Source organism: Pseudophryne corroboree, chromosome 6 (genome assembly GCF_028390025.1).
Source record: "Pseudophryne corroboree isolate aPseCor3 chromosome 6, aPseCor3.hap2, whole genome shotgun sequence".
Taxonomy (NCBI): domain Eukaryota; kingdom Metazoa; phylum Chordata; class Amphibia; order Anura; family Myobatrachidae; genus Pseudophryne; species Pseudophryne corroboree.
In genome coordinates, this window is record NC_086449.1 from 301,357,739 (window position 1) to 301,379,712 (window position 21,974).

Below are 21,974 nucleotides of genomic sequence, written 5' to 3' on the forward strand. Positions count from 1 at the left end.
GCAGTCACTCAGGGAGTGCAGTTTGAAGGAAGGTGGTCAAATCAGGAAGTCATACTTCCAATCAACATTCTGGAACTCAGGGCCATATACAATGCCTTTCTGCAGGCCTCACATCTTCTTCAAGATCGGGCCATTCCGGTCCAGTCGGACAATGTGACGTATATAAACCGACAGGGTGGAACGAAGGGTAGAGCAGCGATGTCAGAGGTGTCAAGAATTCTCCTCTGGGCAGAAAGAAACGCTGTGGCGTTGTCAGCGGTCTACATTCCGGGAGTAGACAACTGGAAAGCAGACTTCCTCAGCAGACACGACCTGCACCTGGGGGAGTGGGTCCTTCACCAGAAAGTGTTCAGGTGCTTGATAAGTCGATGGGGATATCCACAGATCGACATGATGGCCTCTCGGCTCAAGAAGAAGCTCAAACGGTATTGTTCCAGGTCGAAAGACCCATAGGCTTTGGTAGACGCCCTGGCGACTCCATGGGTTTATCAGATGGTGTACGTGTTTCTTCCACTTCCTCTGATCCCAAAAATTCTACAGAGAATAAAAAGCGAAAAGGTTCAAGCAATTCTCATTGCTCTGCACTGGCCAAGAAGGGCCTGGTATGCGGACCTTCTGGAGATGCTCTTGAAGATCCGTGGCCTCCACCTCTTCGCGGGGCGCTTCTGCAACAGAGCCCATTCGTCTTTCAGGACTTACCGCGGCTAGGTTTGACGGCATGGAAGTTGAACCGCTGATTCTAGCCAGGAGAGGGATCTCTATCAAGGTTATCCCTACTATGATTCAATACATGATAGGGGTAACGTCTAAGGGATTACCATCGTATTTGGAAGAAATACATCTCTTATTGTGAGAGCAGAAATTATTCTGCAGTGGAATTTCATCTGGGACGTTTCCTGCTTTTTCCACAGGCAGGTGTGGATGTGGGCCTACGTCTGGGCTCCATAAAAGTCCAGATTTTGGCCTGGTCCATTTTTCTTTCAAAAACAATTGTCTTCTCTCCCTGAGTTCCAGACGTTCTTGAATGGTGTTCTGCACATCCAACCTCCCTTTGTGCCTCCCACGGCACCCTGGGATCTCAACGTGGTGGTGCAGTTCCTCCAATCGGACTAGTTTAAACCGTCACAGGAGGTGGATGTAAAATATCTTAAGTGAAAGACAGTCACACTTTTGGCCTTGGCTTCAGCAAGACGTTTGTCGGAGTTGGGGGCTTTGTCTTATAAAAGTCCCTATTTAATTTTCCATGTGGACAGAGCTGAACTCAGAACTCGTCAGCAATTTCTTCCTAAGGTGGTGTCTGCGTTTCACATCAACCAACCTATTGTGCTTCCGGTTGTCACCGACACTTCTGCTACTTCAAAGTCTTTGAATGTTGTGAGGGCTTTGATGGTGTATGTGAAGAGAACAGTTCGTCACAGAAAAACGGACTCGCTGTTTGTTCTTTATGATCCCAATAAGATTGGGTGTACTGCTTCAAAGCAGACAATTGCACGCTGGATCAGACTTACTATCCAGCATGCTTATTCCATGGCAGGTTTGCCATGTCCAAAATCTGTACAGGCCCACTCTACTAGGTCGGTGGGTTTTTCCTGGGCGGCTGCCCGGGGTGTCTCGGCTTTACAGCTCTGCCGAGCAGCTACTTGGTCAGATTCGAACACGTTTGCTAAGTTCTACAAGTTCGATACTTTGGCCTCTGAGGACCTTCAGTTTGGTCAATCAGTTCTGCAGGAACCTCGGCACTCTCCCACCCGGTTTGGGAGCTTTGGTACATCCCCATGGTACTAAATGGACCCCAGTATCCTCTAGGACGTAAGAGAAAATAGGATTTTAATTACCTACCGGTAAATCCTTTTCTCGTAGTCCGTAGAGGATACTGGGCGCTTGCCCAGTGCTTCGTTCTTCCTGCAATGTTACTTGGTTAAGTAATGTTGGTTCAGCCGTTGCTGTTCCTGTTTCAAGTTTGGTTAGCTTGGCTTATCTCTTGTTCTGTGTGCTGGTTCGGAATCTCACCACTATCCTTATCTATCCTCTCAAAGTATGTCCGTCTCCTCGGGCACAGTTTCCTAGACTGAGTCTGGTAGGAGGGGCATAGAGGGAGGAGCCAGCCCACACTATCAAGTTCTTAAAGTGCCCATGGCTCCTAGTGGACCAGTCTATACCCTATGGTACTAAATGGACCCCAGTATCCTCTATGGACTATAAGAAAAGGATTTACCGGTAGGTAATTAAAATCCTATTTTTTCACGGCACCCCTAGATCAAAAGGTAATGTAGAAGAAATTTAGAGATAATTATTAAATGAAGTAATGTTCTTACATGTCATTCTAAGGGTCCTTATGGTGGTGGTGGTGGTGGTGGTGGTGGGCAGGGCTGGCTTCTGTTTGTCCACATATTTTATGACTGGCAGCCACCAGCACTGGTTTTGTCAATCACATTAACCATAATGGCCCTGGACCACCAATCCACGCTATCCCTACAAGTGCCCCACAGCATCCAGTCTGGGCAAATCCACCTTGTAGAAGGGAAGCCCGAAAAGGCCAATGATGGTATTAATAAGTATTGAAGGAAACTTTTTAACTATGTACTATTCCATAGAGAGTGTTTTCTCAGTCTCTGGTACATGTATCCTCGGGCACATCAGACAGACTTAAGGACCACTACACCTGTAACATTTAACATACAATGGTATTTTATTACTTACATATTAAACGATGCAAAGACAATGAGTATTCTTTTAAACATATACGATATAAACAATTAGTGAACATAATAGAGGGTTCCATCATAAGTGGAGATGCATGATAAAAACATACTGTACACTAACCTTTTCCAAAATACAGTAAGTTGGGGATACATGATAAAAACATACTGTACGCTAGCCTTTACCATCATACGGTAAGTTGGGGATACATGATAAAAACACCCTGTACACTAGCCTTTACCATCATACAGTAACTTGGAGATACATGATAAAAACACCCTGTACACTAGCCTTTACCATCATACAGTAATTCGGGGATACATGATAAACACACACTGTACACTAACCTTTACCATCATACAGTAAGTCGGGGATACATGATAAACACACTCTGAACTGGCAAAACCGCTATCTTTGATCTTTGAGGATTCAGTTATATCAGGTATGGTTCCCAAAGACTGGCGTATAGCGGAAGTAGTGCCTATATTCAAAAAGGGAAGTAAAGCTGAACCAGGTAATTATAGACCAGTTAGTCTTACATCTATAGTGGGGAAAGTATTGGAAGGTATTCTAAGAGATAGTATTCAGAAGTTCCTTGAAACCAATAAGGTCATTAAAAGGAATCAACATGGGTTTATGAAGGACAGATCCTGTCAAACCAACTTACTTGGCTTTTATGAAACAGTAAGCGCAAACCTAGATCAGGGTAAAGACGTGGATGTAATCTTTTTAGACTTTGCCAAAGCGTTCGATACTGTACCACACATGAGACTTATATACAAGCTACAAGAATCAGGGCTAGGAAGCACAATATGCACTTGGGTCAAAAACTGGTTAGATAATAGGAAGCAGCACGTTGTGGTTAATGGATCTTTTTCAACTTGGACTGAAGTGCTAAGTGGTGTGCCGCAAGGCTCAGTATTAGGATCGCTATTGTTCAATATTTTCATTAACGACCTAACAGAAGGTCTAGAGAGCATGGTGTCAATTTTTGCAGATGATACCAAATTGTGTAAGGCTATAAATACAGAGGAGGATGCCGAGTCTCTTCAGAATGACTTAGTTAAATTAGAAGCATGGGCAGCCAAATGGAGAATGGGCTTCAACACAGACAAGTGTAAGGTAATGCACTGTGGTAACAAGAACAAAAATTACACCTACCTACTAAATGGGGTAAAATTAGGGGATTCTGTACTGGAAAAGGACTTAGGTGTCCTCATAGATAGCAAGCTAAGCAGTAGTACCCAAAGTAGGACTGCAGCAAAGAAGGCTAATAAGATATTAGCATGCATAAAACGGGGTATTGATGCTAGGGACGAGAGTATTATACTCCCGTTATATAAATCACTAGTGAGGCCACACCTTGAATACTGTGTACAGTTCTGGGCACCGTACTACAAAAAGGATATCCTGGAGCTTGAAAAGGTACAGAGGAGGGCGACCAAACTAATTAAGGGCATGGAGACGATGGAATACAAGGAAAGGCTTGAAAGACTAGGCATGTTTACATTGGAAAAGCGGAGACTAAGAGGGGATATGATCAACATCTACAAATATATAAGGGGACAATACACAGAGCTTGCGCGGGACCTGTTTTTGGTTAGATCAACACAGAGGACTCGTGGACACTCGCTCAGGTTAGAGGAAAGGAGATTCCGCACAATACGGCGTAAAGGCTTTTTCACGGTAAGGACAATACGTGTTTGGAATTCCCTGCCCGAGGGAGTTGTAATGGCGGAATCTGTCAACACCTTTAAGAATGGGTTAGATAAATTCCTATTGGATAAGGATATCCAGGGGTATGGTGCATAGTCATGCATTATAGTTACTATAAATAGGGATAAAATGCAATGGCTGACAGCAGCATCAGTCAGAAATTTTAGTCAAATCATCATGCATAGGACACCACAAATAGGTTGAACTCGATGGACAATTGTCTTTTTTCAACCTCAGATACTATGTTACTATGTTACTAACCTTTACCATCATACAGTAAGTCGGGGATACATGATAAACACACACTGTACACTAAACTTTACCATCATACAGTAATTCAGGGATACATGATAAACACACACTGTACACTACCCTTTACCATCATACAGTAAGTTGGAGATACAGGATTAAAAAAATAGAAAAATCCTTTTCAAAAATAGTTAAAGCGCAGTAAAGATAACTCTCCTTACTTTGATAAATGTAGTAATTTCTTACTGCCAAACAAGGGATATATTCGGATTAATGAACATACCGTTATGAAACTTCTAATGCGTTTACTTAGTTAAATATGTAACAAACAGAAGGTGATTGGTATTCTGTGGTCACTTTGTTGGTAATGGGGCAATGACGCATGGGCGCTTTTCACTACACATTTAAGGAGTGGCATCTAATTGCTCCATATTGAAATATTTTGTTTCTATGGGGGGAATTCAGTTGTCAGCACTGTCAGCTGTTTCTTCTGCGAGCCCAAAGGAGCTATTCAGTTGTTGCTCCTGTTGGGCATGAACAGCTGCCAGCGCTGGCATTTCAGTTTGCACCCCCTGGGGGTGACGAGCTAAAATGCTGGTGTTGGCAGCTGTTTCGCGATCGTGCCCATTAGTTTAGTTGGATTTAGCTGCTGTAGGGCTGAACCCGACACTAATGGGTGCAATATGTGTGGTAACCAGCATCCATTGAAAATCGCCCCTGCAATCCCCCATCACTTTAGACGGGAAATCAGGAGTGATGACAGTTGAATTCCCCCCTATGACTGAATAAAGAGAATATTACACAGGCACTCTATTCAAACAGTCTATAGCAGAGATTTAGAAGAATTGTCATTTTTCAGCTGCAATAAACTGACCACAATATTGCTGTGTGACTGTCTTACAAGAACCTCATGCAATGGGGGTCATTCCGAGTTGTTCGCTCGCAAGCTGATTTTAGCAGATTTGCTCATGCTAAGCCGCCGCCTACTGGGAGTGAATCTTAGCATCTTAAAATTGCGAACGATGTATTCGCAATATTGCGATTACACACCTCGTAGCAGTTTCTGAGTAGCTCCAGACTTACTCGGCTTCTGCGATCAGTTCAGTGCTTGTCGTTCCTGGTTTGACGTCACAAACACACCCAGCGTTCGCCCAGACACTCCCCCGTTTCTCCGGCCACTCCTGCGTTTTTTCCGGAAACGGTAGCGTTTTTTCCCACACGCCCATAAAACGCCCTGTTTCCGCCCAGTAACACCCATTTCCTGTCAATCACATTACGATCGCCAGAACGATGAAAAAGCCGTGAGTAAAAATCCTAACTGCATAGCAAATTTACTTGGCGCAGTCGCAGTGCGGACATTGCGCATGCGCATTAAGCGGAAAATCGCTGCGATGCGAAGATTTTTACCGAGCGAACAACTCGGAATGACCCCCAATATGTAGCACCTATCCTTGTGTATCTTTGCCTATTCCCTATAGATTGTAAACATGCGATTAGGGACTTCCTACCTCTGTCTGTTATTACCCAGCATTGTTTTATTACAATTTTGTTGCCAATTGTAAAGTGCAACAGAATATTCTTGTGCTATATTGTATAAGTAAATGCTAATAAAATCAGTTTTTTTTTTTTTCTTTGTTTTTTTGTTTCCTAAATGGTGTTTTTAAAGCATGTAAATTGTATGGCTGACTTATCCTTGACCACTTCACCTCACCCTTTCTCTCTCTCTCTCTCTCTCTCTCTCTCTCTCTCTCTCTCTCTCTCAGATCTCGCTCTACACTTGGACACTCACGATCTCCCTGGGGCCAAAATTCAAACTCTCAATCTGGAAGAACCCAGGAGCACAGAAGTCGCAGTCGTGTTTCCACCGTTATCCAGCCTCTAAGACAGAATGCAACTGAAGTTGTAGACCTGACTGTAGATGAAGATGGTGTGCATACCTTACACACCTTGTTGTTTTATTTACATTTAATAACCTTTTCCTTTGTTTCATTGGTGTGTGTCTTTAGCCACAAAAGAAATGCTTTACAATTATCATGTACCTGACTATATTACAGGTATTGGGAAGTATTTTTAGTCTTAGAGGAGATTGCTTTATGTTACAGCATTGTGATTATTCCAGGCACCTATTACTTCCTTAGTCAAACAAACCAAATATTTGATGTAAAGTTTATTTGATGTAAAGGGCAAGGCAAACTTAATGCTTATTAGCAGTCACATAATGCATATTAGGGGTGTCCGCTCTCTGTTCTCCCCTCCCCAAGTGCTATATAGAATTATAGGTTGGGATCGCTTTGTATGGTACTGTTAAGGTACTATAATAATAACTGACAGGTGTTGGAGGGAATAAGCAAAGATGCATGCAGCTGTGTAATTACTGCATACAGGAATGAAAGCGATTATGGAGCATTTGTGTGGTGCTAAAGCTGTGACTGAGCCACTCAGCCAGCCATGCATGTATCACAGATCTCACCTGGATATCTGCTGAGACTTGTTTTGTGATACGGATGATTCATTTTGTATTATAATAATGACTTTTTTTTGCTCAGATCCTACAGTTGTGCCAACTACCCCTGTCAGGCTAGAATCCCAGCCTGTCAGCGCTGTTTCCAGTAGTACATCCATCTCAGAGCTGGCCTCTGATGCTATTTTAGGACCCTCTGGGTCTCAGGCTTCCACAGTTGAGACCTCTCCCATCACCCCTAGTAACAGTACAGCAAGCTTGACAGCAGGTGAGTCCATTAAATCTCATTGCTCTGTGATTTGCTCATACCATACTCCCTGGTGAGCAGGTTGCTATTTTGATCCAGTTTCCTGATGAAAAATTCAAGCAGATACTCCACATTTAGGACTGAATTCAATTAGTCCTGTTAATTTAACGGGGGTGAAAAAAGAGGAGAAGATTCTGGCTTTAATTCCCGGGGCTATTCAAACATTTCTCTTGCCTGTTAAATTAACCTGTCATCAGACGTTAAGACATAAGGGTTGATTCAATTAAATGTGATGTGAGTAGCGCCAGGAATGAGGTCCCCTAGCTATTAAATTCTGCGCGCTGTTATATCAAAGAATGTTCGTACTCACACTTTAAACTGGGCGTTTAGTTGCAAGAACTGGCATTCTCTGAATTAAGTGCCTGAAGGGGGCAGACAAGATGGGCCAAGTGGTTCTTATCTGCCCTATATGTTTCTATGTGTGTTGCAATGCTGTTTGCGCCACCCTAATGGTAGAGAACAGCATTGTGGCAGTAATTTAGTCTAATTTCTGCTCACCCCACATGAGGGGTGCAAGAAGAAATCCTCTGGTCGGGCATAGGAGGGCTCTGAATTGAATAGCTCTGGGACCTCCTTTCCAGCGCTATTCACATGTCGTTTAATTGAATCGGCTCCATAGAATCTGGGAAAAATTTCCAGACCTATGTGTTAGCACTGTGTTTGTACCCGATAACAGGCTATTTATCGCATATTGAAATCAATATCAATATCCCGGGGAATCACTTAGCCTGCAGTAAATTACCACTGCTAATTGAATCCTCTCCTTAATGGAATAAAAAAAAAAAAAAATCCAGCCTTTAGTACTGTTACTTGCGTTATATAGTGATATACAAAGCAAAATGTTCCGTTTGGTCATGCCCTGATGGGAAGTCCTTGCTCCTGTGCTGCTATTATTATTATTATTATTATTATTATTATTTATGATCTATATAGTAATAACAGGAGGACAACTTTTATGAGTGACCATTTTCTATGATTCTGTTGTCTGAGCAGGGTACATCATATACCAAATTAAAAGTCTAGGTCCGTAGATTTTCAAAAAAATAATGTCATTGTAATTGGTTGCTTTGTTTCGGAGTTATGTGGCAGTTGGTGACCCCTCCCTGTGCACCTGCTGGGTGACCTGAAACATGTGACCTGCTGGGTGGTCTGGAAACTGTGACATTGATTTGCAGCCTCCCACTAAGCAGGGATTTTTTTAAATTCGACTTCTAAGGGGGTGAAAAGGGGTAAAATGTTCCATCCAGCAAAACTTTGCCCAGTTGAAACTGGGCACATTAGCTAGTTGTTGTTGTTGTTGTTGTTGTTGTTGTTATCATCAATATTATTATTATTAATTATTATTATTATTATTTCTCTTACGTCCTAGAGGATACTGGGGTCCATTTAGTACCATGGAGTATAGACTGGTCCACTAGGAGCATGGGGACTTTAAGAATTGGATCGTGTGGGCTGGCTCCTCCCTCTATGCCCATCCTACCAGACTCGGAGGAGCCAGTCACGCTGAAGGACGCTCCTGAAGAGTTTTCTGCATTTATTTTCTATGTTTGTTATTTTCAGGCAGGGCTGGTTGGTTGCGTCGTCCCAACCTCTTGAAGGGTTAATGGTCCCGTTCCCTGCTGACAGGACACTGAGTTCCTGAGGGAACTATCTGCAAGCCCCACCACGGCGAGCATACGTTCCCACAGCACGCCGCCATCCCTAACAGAGCCAGGATAAAGATGAGTGGCGAGTACTAAGCCAGTGTCCCGGTTAACGGGGCGCTGGCCATTATGGCGGCACGAGGGTACGGAGACGCACGGCTTCTAAATGGGGCGGACTGCATCTCGAGACACAGTACACAACTGCGTCTCAATACACTGTACACGGTACCCATACTGGCAACACAGCCTTAAATTGTTTTCTGTCCATTTTAAGCACCAAATTCCTCGGCCAGTATAAACAAAGCGGGAAGACCGTGCGCCATTGAAGGGGCGGGGCTTCACTATGAGAGGATCCAGCAGCTCACCAGCGCGATTTTCCCTCTGCAGTGGACACAGACGCTGACTGACAGGGACGCGTAGCTCCTCCAGTGTGACTCCAAATCACCTCAGCGGTACCGGGGGTCATAGCAGGTTGGGGGAGCAATTACTAGTGTACTAGGTCCCCTATCAGGGTACTTAGTCTGCGACCCGGCTAAGCTTGGCATTAGCGGTGAGGACGCGGTTGGTGCTGGAGCCAAACAAGTCTGTGTCTCCCTGAAGGGCTCTTTGTGGGTTACTTGTGCTTAACCTTTTCCTGTGTGTGTGTGTGCTGTCACATTTACATTATGTCAGGCAGAGAGTGTGTTTCTTGTACAGCAGAGTGTTCCTCTTCACCAGGGTGCTCACTACTGGGTACTCAGGGTTCACAGAATAGCGGGGCTGAACCAGAGTGGTTTAATTCTCTGAAAGGAATGAACTCCACTTTTTCTACAAAATTGTCCCGCAGTGAGAAAGAGATGCAATACTTAAAACAGACTGTGGATGAGTTTATGAGCAGAGACTCAGTCACCAAAATAGCGTCTCAATCCCCTCCCATTTGTCCGCAAAAGCGATCTCTGGCCCATATCCTGCGGTCTGACTCTGACGCTGAAAGGTCAGACTTGGAGGAGAGTGAGGTAGACTTAGAGAAGGGGGATGCGGCTCTGTCACAGGGAATAGAGGCTCTTATAGAAGCTATCAGAGATGTTCTGCATATTCCTGATAAGGTGTCAGAGGAATGTGTGGAATCTTATTTTAATGTAAAAAAGAAGTCCTCAGTCACTTTTCATGTGTCAAAGGAATTGAATACACTGTTTGAAGAACCGTGGGTTAATCCTGTTAAGAAATTTCAGATCCCTAAAAGGTTGCTCTAATCTTTTCCCTTTTCTCTGGAGGATAGGAAAAAATGGGAAAATCCACGATAGTGGACGCATCAGTCTCTAGGCTGTCATGTAAAATTGTATTGCCTGTTCCTGGTGCAGTCTCCCTTAAAGACACGGCTGATCTTAAAATTTGCACTGCAGGACCGTCGCTACCAGTTCCAGGCCCTGCCCTTTGGTCTCTCCACGGCACCGAGGGTGTTCACCACGGTGATGGCAGAGATGATGTTTCTACTTCGCAAACAGGCAGTGAACATAATTCCGTACCTGGACGATCTCCTGATAAAAGCACTGTCCAGGGAAAGGTTGCTGGACAGCATTGGTCTCTCAACCAAACTCCTCCAGGATCACGGGTGGATTCTGAACCTTCCGATATCTCACCTGGAGCTAACACGGAGGTTCCCATTCCTGGGAATGATACTGGACACGGAGTCGCAGAAAGTTTTCCTTCTGTTGGAAAAGGCATTAGTCATCCAGTTGATGGTTCGGGACATCCTGAAGCCAACCCGGGTATCGGTGCATCTGTGCATTCGCCTTCTGGGGAACATGGTGGCCTCTTACGAGGCTCTTCAATACAGAAGTTTTCACGCAAGACCCTTCCAGCTAGATGTGTTTGACAAATGATCCGGATCGCATCTTCACATGCACCAGGGGATCCGTCTATTGTCGAAAGCCAGGATCTCCCTTCTGTGGTGGCTACAGACTTCTCACCTCGTCGGCTGTTCGGAATTCAGAGCTGGAATCTGTTAACCACAGACGCAAGCCTCAGAGTTTGGGAAGCAGTCACTCAGGGGGTGCAGTTTCAAGGAAGATGGTCAAGTCAGGATGTCGTCCTTCCAGTCAACATTCTGGAACTCAGGGCCATATGCAACACCGTTTTGCAGGCCTCCCATCTTCTTCAAGATCGAGCAATTCAGGTCCAGTCGGACAATGTGACGGCAGTGACGTACATAAACAGACAGGGCGGAACGAAGAGCAGAGCAGCAATGTCAGAGGTGTCAAGAAATTTCCTCTGGCAGAAAAACGCTGTGGCGTTGTCAGTGGTCTATATTCCGGGAGTAGACAACTGGGAAGCAGACTTCCTCAGCAGGCAGGACCTGCACCCGGAGGTGTTCAGGTGCTTGACAAGTCGATGGGGATGGCCTCTCGGCTCAACAAGAAGCTCAATCCCGACTATGATCCAAGCCGGGAAGGGGGTAACGTCTGAGCATTACCATCGTATTTGGAAGAAATTCGTCTCTTGGTGTGAGAGAGCAGAAATTATTCTGCGATGGAATTCATCTGGGAAGTTTCCTGCTTTTTCTGCAGGCAGGTTTGAATGTGGGCCTGCGTCTGTGCTCCTTAAAAGTCCAGATTTTGGCCTTGTCCATTTTCTTTCAGAAACAATTGGCTTCTCTCCCTGAGGTCCAGTCGTTCTTGAAAGGTGTTCTGCACATCCAACCTCCCTTTGTGCCTCCCACGGCACTTTGGGATCTCAACGTGGTGCTGCAGTCCCTCCAATCGTACTGGTTTGAACCATTACAGGAGGTAGACGGAAAATATCTTACGTGGAAGACCGTCACACTGTTGGTCTTGGCTTCAGCAAGACATGTGTCGAAGCCGGGGGCTTTGTCTCATAAAAGTCCCTATTTATTTTTCCATGAGGGCAGAGCTGAACTCGGAACTCGTCAGCAATTTCTTCCTAAAGTGGTTTCTGCGTTTCACATCAACCAATCTATTGTGGTTCTGGTTGTCACCGACACTTCTGCTACTTCAAAGTCTTTGGATGTTGTGAGGGCTTTGAAAGTGTATGTGAAGAGAACAGCTTGTCACAGAAAAATGGACTCGCTGTTGTTCTTTATGATCCTAATGAGATTGGGTGTTCTGCTTCAAAGCAGTCTGTTATACGCTGGATCAGGCTTACTATCCAGCATGCTTATTCCACGGCAGGTTTGCCATGTCCAAAATCTGTGCAGGCCCACTCTACTAGATCGGTGGGTTCTTCCTGAGTAGCTGCCCGGGGTGTCTCCGCTGTACTGCTCTGCCGAGCAGCTGCATGGTCAGGTTCGAACACGTTACTAAGTTCTACAAGCTCGATACTTTGGCCTCTGAGAACCTTCAGTTTGGTCAATCAGTTCTGCAGGAACCTCAGCACTCTCCCACCCGGTTTGGGAGCTTTGTTACATCCCCATGGTACTAAATGGATCCCAGTATCCTCTAGAGTGTAAGAGAAAATAGGATTTTAATTACCTACCGGTATATCCTTTTCTCGTAGTCCGTAGACGATACTGGGCGCTTGCCCAGTGCTTCTTTCTTCCTGCAATGTTACTTTGTTAAGTAATGTTGGTTCAGCCGTTGCTGTTCCTGTTTCAAGTTTAGTTAGCTTGGCTTTCCTCTTGTTGTGTGTGCTGGTTCGGAATCTCACTATCCTTATCTATCCTTCTCTCAAAGTATGTCCGTCTCCTCGGGCACAGTTTCCTAGACTGAGTCTGGTAGGAGGGGCAAAGAGGGAGGAGCCAGCCCACACTATCAAATTCTTAAAGTGCCCATGGCTCCTAGTGGACCCGTCTATACCCCATGGTACTAAATGGACCCCAGTATCCTCTACGGACTACGAGAAAAGGATTTACCGGTAGGTATTAAAATCCTATTTAAGACACCACTATTTGTTAAAATTAAAAGGTATGGTCATTTTTCTCTCCATTTTGTTTTGAGTAAGTACTTTTATCCTAAATGGCTTATATAGTACATCATAACATATGGCTGGTTAGAGTGAAGAACTATAGAAAGTATTAATACGCAGTTCTATTGGTTAGGCAACTGTGCGGATATTTATGCCACGGTTCTCACATTCTCAAGTATTGTCCAGACTTGCATGTATATTTCATCGCCTCAAAGTGTCTAGGGGTGTGCGTATGTACGTATGTGGTCTAGGAGGAAATGATGGGGGTAGGTGCAGGGCTGTGGTCTGGGGAGCGATGGGGCTAGGTGCAGAACTGTGGTCTGGGGAGCGATGGGGTTAGGTGCAGAACTGTGGTCTGGGGAATGATGGGGCTAGGTGCAGAGCTGTGGTCTAGGGAGTGATGGGGCTAGGTGCAGAGCTGTGGTCTAGGGAGTGATGGGGCTAGGTGCAGAGTTGTGGTCTGGGGAATGATGGGGCTAGGTTCAGAGGTGTGGTCTGGGGAGCGATGGGGCTAAGTGCAGAGCTGTGGTCTAGGGAGCGATGGGGCTAGGTGCAAAACTGTGGTCTGGGGAGCGATGGGGCTAAGTGCAGAGCTGTGGTCTAGGGAGCGATCGGGCTAGGTGCAAAGCTGTGGTCTGGGGAGCAATGGGGCTAGGTGCAGAGCTATGGTCTGGGGAGTGATGGGGCTAAGTGCAGAGCTGTGGTCTGGGGTGCGATGGGGCTAGGTGCAAAACTGGTTTAGGGAGCGATGGGGCTAGGTGCAAAGCTGTGGTCTGGGGTGCGATAGGGCTAGGTGCAGAGCTGTGGTTTAGGGCTAGGTGCAGAGCTGTGGTCTAGGGAGCGATGGGGCTAAGTGCAGAGCTGTGGTCTAGGGAGTGATGGGGCTAAGTGCAGAGCTGTGGTCTGGGGAGTGATGGGGCTAGGTGCAGAGCTGTGTCAATTTGTTGCTTTTTTAGGCACGGTTTCTAGCTGGATGTGATTTTTGACCGTTATGAAAAATATTTATATATTTTTTTCTGAAACGCCGGATTTTGTTTTTGATGCACAGGAGCAGATGTACTAAGTCTTGGAGAGTGATAAAGTGTAGAGAAACTACCATCCAATCAGCTCCTAATTGTCATTTTTCAAACACAGCCTGTAACATGGCAGTTAGGAGCGGATTGGCTGGTGCTTTATCTCTGTCCACTTCATCATTCTCCAGTGCTTAGTACATCTCACCCTTATTCTTTTTTTCAGATTGAGGCTTTGTGTCCACTATGTGGTTGACTAAGCCCCTCTTTCTGAAACTAATATACAAAGCCAGGTCCCGTGGTACTCTGCTTGTGTTGAGCATCTTTTTTGGTCATATGTGAATCTTAGTCGTAATGTGATGGGACAAAACCACTTCCCAAGACTGCACGGATTCATTTGATGCAACACTTGGACATCTGTATGCATGAGTCTGAATTTGCATATGAAGTGCTACAATGCAGTGGCTATGACTTTCTTTCACAGCATGTTCCATTCTTCTTTTTCTGCAACTGTACATATTTAAAATGAATTCCTGTGCGGCTAAAATTGCATCCCAGCATCTCTGGTGCAGATTGAATGGTATTACACTGCGTCTGCAGTGCAAATAAAATGCAAATGTAGGAAAAAAACCGCTACACTACTTCGCCAACATTTATGCTGCGTGGCGTATTAAGGCTGGGTGTATGATGACGCATCTGTAGATATTATTTAGGTATGTAGCTATTCTACAGCATTGTACAGGGTGGGCCATAAATGTGGAAACACTGTTATGAAAAGGAAATGAGTAAGGAATTATTAATCCAGTGGATTTAGTAATCCTGTATAACAGCCATGATTTCTGCAGATGTTATCAGCCTTCTTTATTGTAATATAGCCATTATCCTCTTGTAAAGAAACACATCTTATCTTATCTAAGACTTCAGTATGTGTTTCAGAAAACCTTTTTCAAATGTCTGTGTGTACTTTTTAGTAAATGTTGTTTTAGTTTTTCCTGTTTTTGTAGCTTTCCATAGGTGGAAATAAATTGATATTTTCCTGTAATGCCCAAATAAAGATTTACATGTTTCATAGCAACTAGATAAATATATTTGTGGGGGAGACTCAATTAGCCGCAGGTTGTACTGTGCACCCTCCCGGGCTCCTTGGCAAAGTGCTTGGAGCTATTCAATTAGAGGTCTGCAACTTGCCACGAAGGAACACTTAATGTGTATTTTGTTTGCACATCTGGAGGGTGGGAACAGAAATCCGTATTAAGTGCTACCTCTGGGCTAGTCGCAGGATAATCACAGGCCTCTAATGATTACAAGTTAGAGTTTTCAGTAAAAAATACGACTCCAGTAGTCATGAAATGTTGACTGTCACAGGTTGTACAAATCTGAGACCACATGTTACAAGTAACTAAGACATAATTCTATGTGGATAGGAGCTGTCAGAAGCTAAAGGGGGGGGGGGAAAGCTATCTGTCTGTCTGGGACCTGCTCATTTCTAAGCAGTACTGCAGACTAATACAAGCTTCCCTATGTGGGTCTTGGCCATATGATGCTTTTTTTGAGGGGAAGTTATTTCACTTGACTTTTTTTTCTTTTTTACATAATCAGACTAATGTTAAATTGATAGGTAGATGAAGAGAAATGTTGTATATTCTGACTGTAACCAGAGTCTATGAATACATTACACCAATACGCAGTCTGGAAATACTAGATCTGAAGAAGCACACATAAGCAGAAGGTCACGTTCTTGAAGACCATCCTGCGATCTATCCATTTAAGGTTAATGATGCGATACAGGACACTTGTACAGTATTAACATTGTTTTTATTCATCTTGTAGATGACAGCAGAAGGTCTACGGGCGCTGCAGATTGTGGCACTCCGGCAATGCCACGCTTACCATCTTGCTGCCCCGAGCATTCACCCTGCGGAGGATCTGCACAGAATCCCCATGTCCTAGGACATCCTCTTTCCAGTTGTTATCCAGCTCACAGTCACCACTTTCCACATCACCATCACCACCATCATCATACTTCTCACCCCGCCGTTCCTCTGTCTCCTCCTTCTTTCCCGGACTCTCACTGTCCTGTGGAGAGAAGCGCTCCTGTGCCACCACCTTGCGGAGCGACAAGCAGCTCTTCTGCCACCTATCATGACCCGGTGAGGAGCTTCACAAAATGCATGTCCAGATATTTTGGCATTTATAGATCTGATTTGTGATGCGTATGAAGGGGAAAATGCTTACCTTGAGATTTTTGTTGGCAATACGCTTGAAATCGGTTTTCACTTTAATATGCTCGCTTGTAATTAGGGATCGGTTCAGCGGTGTAACAAATTGATATGTCAGATAAGAATATGGGAATGCTCTGTGGAGCAATGCTTGTGTGTTCGTATCACATGACATAGCTAATAGTTATGCAGATGACATGTTCTACGTTTACATTGTATTCCTGCATATAACTTGTTCTCTAAGTGCTTCATTTACTTGTCTGCATGACATTAGCAGGTATGATTCATTAAAGGAGTATTACAGGAGTGTAATACATCGTAGACTCATCGGGACCCAATTTGACTAGCTTACAGGGAAGGTGCAGAGAATATAAGACTACCTGCCCAAATACATAGCACATTTGTAACATCAGTAGAAGGTTATCCCCAGAATGTTCTGCCTGTTGGTGGTCTACAACTGCTTCCCTTTTTATTTTATATTACCGTGTATGATTTATGTGTCTTTATAAATGTGAGCAGTCAGAAACTGTGTCTAATGACTGTATCATTTGCATTACAGCAAGCCTTGCCTGTGGATCTCAGCAATAATGGTATAAGAAACCATGGAAGTGTTGGATTTCATAGCACCTCTGCTTTTGACCCATGCTGTCCTGGCTCTTCATCACGATCTACTGTTTATGGGCATCAGTCAACTGCCAATACTCCACAAACTATAGCTATCGATGGCTTCGGGCCTAGCTTGGTAGCTCAGGCACAGCCACCTCCACAGACTTCTCTTTCCTCTTGTCGGCATTACATGCATTCTCCATGTAAGTATATCTACTGTATAAAGTGGTTCCACGTGACAAGAACTAATATTTGTAGTACAGTTTCGAATGACCTTCTGTAATTAAATCAACATAACTTTGTTTAACATTTATCATATGCTTAGTTTTCCTTTTAACATGGAGAATTTTCTCCTTTATGGCTTGGATAAGTATTAGGTATTATTACAGATGATCATGATATTGTGCTGTCCGCATAGTTCATATATACTCAAGAAGCAGACCATGTCAAGTTGAGTTATAGCACTTAGGCTGGGTACACATTTAAAAGACAAAGTACAGGTTGAGTATCCCTTATCCAAAATGCTAGGGACCAGAGGTATTTTGGATATCAGATTTTTCCGTATTTTGGAATAATTGCATACCATAATGAGATATCATGGTGATGGGACCTAAGTCTAAGCACAGAATGCATTTATGTTACATATACACCTTATACACACAGCCTGAAGGTCATTTTAACCAATATTTTTTGTAACTTTGTGCATTAAACAAAGTGTGTGTACATTCACACAATTCATTTATGTTTCATATACACCTTATACACACAGCCTGAAGGTCATTTAATACAATATTTTTAATAACTTTGTGTATTAAACAAAGTTTGTGTACACTGAGCCATCAAAAAACAAAGTTTTCACTATCTCAATCTCAGTCAAAAAAGTCCGTATTTCGGAATATTCCGTATTTCGGAATATTTGGATAAGGGATACTCAACCTGTAGCTGACTGAGCGGCTGATTAGGTAAGCTATACATACTTGCCAATCAGCCACTCTATATAATCCTATACAATAAAGGGCTAACGCTGCTCCTAATCTCTATGGGGGGAATTCAAGTGTTTTGCGTGCAGTTCAATTGTTGCTTTGTTCAGGGGCTCACAGCCATCAGCGCTGGCATTATTATTGTACTATTCTGTCATTTTGATGGACAGGTAAGTAGTAATAATAATGTCATTTCTCTGACGTCCTAGTGGATGCTGGGGACTCCGTAAGGACCATGGGGAATAGACCGCTCCGCAGGAGACTGGGCACATCTAAAGAAAGATTTATGACTATCTGGTGTGCACTGGCTCCTCCCCCTATGACCCTCCTCCAAGCCTCAGTTAGATTTCTGTGCCCGGCCGAGCTGGATGCACACTAGGGGCTCTCCTGAGCTCCTAGAAAGAAAGTATAGTTTAGGTTTTTTATTTTACAGTGAGACCTGCTGGCATGACACCATATATAGCCCCAGAGGCTATATAGGTGTAAATTACCCCTGCCAGAATAACACAAAAAGCGGGAGAAAGCCCGCCGAAAAAGGGGCGGAGCCATCTCCCTCAGCACACTGGCGCCATTTTCCCTCACAGCTCCGCTGGAAGGATCGCTCCCTGGCTCTCCCCTGCAGTCCTGCACTACAGAAAGGGTAAAAAAGAGAGGGGGGGCACTAAATTTAGGCGCAGTATATATATATATATATATATATATATATATATAATACAAGCAGCTATAGGGGAAAACACTCTGTATAGTGATATCCCTCTGTTATATAGCGCTCTGGTGTGTGCTGGCATACTCTCCCTCTGTCTCCCCAAAGGGCTTTGTGGGGTCCTGTCCTCTGTCAGAGCATTCCCTGTGTGTGTGCTGTGTGTCGGTACCGCTGTGTCGACATGTATGATGAGGAAAATGATGTGGAGGCAGAGCAAATGCCTGTAAATGTGTTGTCACCCCCTGAGGGGTCGACACCTGTGTGGATGGACTTATGGAAGGAATTACATGACAGTGTCAGCTCCTTACATAAAAGGTTTGACGACATAGGACAGCCGGCTACTCAGCTTGTGACTGTTCCAGCGTCTCAAATGTCATCAGGGGCTTTAAAACGCCCGCTACCTCAGATGGCAGACACAGATGTCGACACGGATACCGACTCCAGTGTCGACGACGATGAGACTAGTGTACCCTCCAATAGGTCCACCCGTTACATGATTGAGGCAATGAAAAATGTATTACACATTTCTGATAGTACCCCAGGTACCACAAAAAAGGGTATTATGTTCGGTGAGAAAAAACTACCAGTAGTTTTTCCTGCATCTGAGGAATTAAATGAGGTGTGTGAGGAAGCCTGGACTTCCCCCGATAAGAAATTGATAATTTCTAAACGGTTATTGGCAGCGTACCCTTTCCCGCCAGAGGATAGGTCACGTTGGGAAACATCCCCTAGGGTAGATAAAGCGCTTACACGTTTATCAAAACAGGTGGCACTACCGTCTCAGGATACGGCCGCCCTAAAGGATCCTGCTGATAGAAAGCAGGAGGCTACCCTAAAAGCTATATATACACACACGGGCATTATATTGCGACCAACGATTGCATCAGCATGGATGTGCAGTGCTGCTGCTGCGTGGTCAGATTCCCTGTCGGATAATATTGATACCCTGGATAGGGACAATATTTTGCTGACAGTAGAGCATATAAAAGGCTACCCCACAGCAAAAGAAAGCACCGTATTATCAAGTACAGTCCTTTCGGCCCCATAAACACAAGAGGGCTCGAGGCGCATCCTTTCTGCCGAGAGGCAAAGGTAGAGGGAAAAAGCTGCAGCATACAGCCAGTTCCCAAGAGCAAAAGTCCTCCCCCGCGTCCGGTAAGTCCACAGCATGACGCTGGGGCTTCACAGGCGGACCCGGGTACGGTGGGGGCCCGTCTCAGAAATTTCAGCACACAGTGGGCTCTCTCACAGGTGGATCCCTGGATCCTTCAAGTAGTATCTCAGGGGTACAGGCTGGAATTCAAGACGTCCCCCCCCCCCCGTGTCACCCCCCCCCGCCGTTTTCTAAAATCTGCCTTACCAGCAACTCCCTCTGCCAGGGAGGCAGTGTTGGTGGCTATCCAAAAACTGTATTCACAGCAAGTGATTGTCAAGGTACCCCTCCTTCAGCAAGGAAAGGGTTACTATTCCACAATGTTTGTGGTACCGAAACCGGACGGTTCGGTGAGACCCATCTTAAATTTAAAATCCTTGAACACGTATATCAGAAAGTTTAAGTTCAAGATGGAATCTCTCAGGGCGGTTATTGCGAGCCTGGACGAGGGGGATTACATGGTCTCTCTGGACATCAAGGATGCCTACCTGCATGTCCCCATTTACCCTCCTCACCAGGAGTACCTCAGATTTGTGGTACAGGACTGTCACTATCAGTTCCAGACGCTGCCGTTTGGGTTATCCACGGCACCGAGGGTCTTTACCAAGGTAATGGCCGAAATGATGATACTCCTTCGCAAGAAGGGAGTTTTAATTATCCCGTACTTGGACGATCTCCTGATAAAGGCGAGGTCCAAGGAACAGTTGGTAGTGGGGGTAGCACTTTCTCGGGAAGTGCTACAACAGCACGGCTGGATTCTCAATATTCCAAAGTCACAGCTGGTCCCGACGACACGTCTTCTGTTCCTGGGAATGATTCTGGACGCAGACCAGAAAAAAGTGTTTCTTCCAGTGGAAAAAGCCGAGGAGTTGTCATCTCTAGGCAGAGACCTCCTAAAACCGGGACAGGTGTCGGTACATCAATGCACACGAGTCCTGGGAAAAATGGTAGCTTCGTACGAAGCAATTCCATTTGGAAGGTTCCACCCAAGGACTTTCCAGTGGGACCTGTTGGACAAATGGTCCGGGTCCCATCTCCAGATGCAACAGCGGATAACCCTGTCGGCAAGGACCAGGGTGTCGCTGCTGTGGTGGCTGCAGAGGGCTCATCTACTAGAGGGCCGCAGATTCGGAATACAGGACTGGGTCCTGGTGACCACGGATGCCAGCCTTCGGGGCTGGGGTGCAGTCACACAGGGAAGAAATTTCCAAGGACTGTGGTCAAATCGGGAGATTTCGCTTCACATAAATATTCTGGAGCTAAGGGCCATTTAAAATGCCCTAAGCCAAGCAAGGCCCCTGCTTCAGAACCAACCGGTACTGATCCAATCAGACAACATCACGGCGGTCGCCCATGTAAACAGACAGGGCGGCACAAGTAGCAGGAGGGCAATGGCAGAAGCCACAAGGATTCTCCGATGAGCGGAAAATCATGTGTTAGCACTGACAGCAGTGTTCATTCCGGGAGTGGACAACTGGGAAGCAGACTTCCTCAGCAGGCACGACCTCCACTCGGGAGAATGGGAACTTCATCCAGAAGTCTTCCAAATGCTGGTAAACCGTTGGGAAAGACCACAGGTGGACATGATGGCGTCCCGCCTCAACAAAAAGCTAAAAAGATATTGCGCCAGGTCAAGGGACCCTCAGGCGATTGCTGTGGATGCTCTAGTAACACCGTGGGTGTACCAGTCGGTTTATGTGTTTCCTCCTCTGCCTCTCATTCCCAAGGTACTGAGAATAATACGAAGGCGAGGAGTGAAAACTATACTCGTGGTTCCGGACTGGCCAAGAAGAGCTTTGTACCCGGAACTTCAAGAGATGCTTTCAGAGGACCCTTGGCCTCTGCCGCTCAGACCAGACCTGCTGCAGCAGGGGCCCTGTCTGTTCCAAGACTTACCGCGGCTGTGTTTGACGGCATGGCGGTTGAACACCGGATCCTGAAGGAAAAGGGCATTCCGGAGGAAGTCATCCCTACCCTGATCAAAGCCAGGAAGGATGTCACCGCAAAACATTATCACCGCATTTGGCGGAAATATGTTGCTTGGTGTGAGGCCAGGAAGGCCCCAACGGAGGAATTTCAACTGGGTCGATTCCTGCATTTCCTGCAAGCAGGGGTGACGTTGGGCCTCAGATTGGGGTCCATTAAGGTCCAGATTTCGGCCCTGTCGATTTTCTTCCAGAAAGAACTGGCTTCACTGCCTGAAGTTCAGACTTTTGTCAAAGGAGTTCTGCATATTCAGCCTCCTTTTGTGCCCCCAGTGGCACCTTGGGATCTCAATGTGGTTTTGGAGTTCCAGAAATCACATTGGTTTGAACCACTTAAGACTG

The 21,974-nt window shown here is 45.2% G+C and overlaps 1 protein-coding gene across 5 annotated transcripts in view; it reads left to right on the forward strand.

Moving 5' to 3' along the window:
- RNF111 (ring finger protein 111) overlaps positions 1 to 21,974 on the forward strand; it is a 186,248-nt gene that overhangs the window by 143,752 nt on the left and 20,522 nt on the right. For all 5 annotated transcript variants that reach the window (XM_063926182.1, XM_063926180.1, XM_063926183.1 and 2 more), the window contains exons 4-7: positions 6,429 to 6,592; positions 7,212 to 7,394; positions 15,817 to 16,136; positions 16,765 to 17,014. In XM_063926182.1, the coding sequence (XP_063782252.1) occupies positions 6,429 to 6,592; positions 7,212 to 7,394; positions 15,817 to 16,136; positions 16,765 to 17,014 (917 nt within the window). The remainder of the gene's footprint in view (positions 1 to 6,428; positions 6,593 to 7,211; positions 7,395 to 15,816; positions 16,137 to 16,764; positions 17,015 to 21,974) is intronic.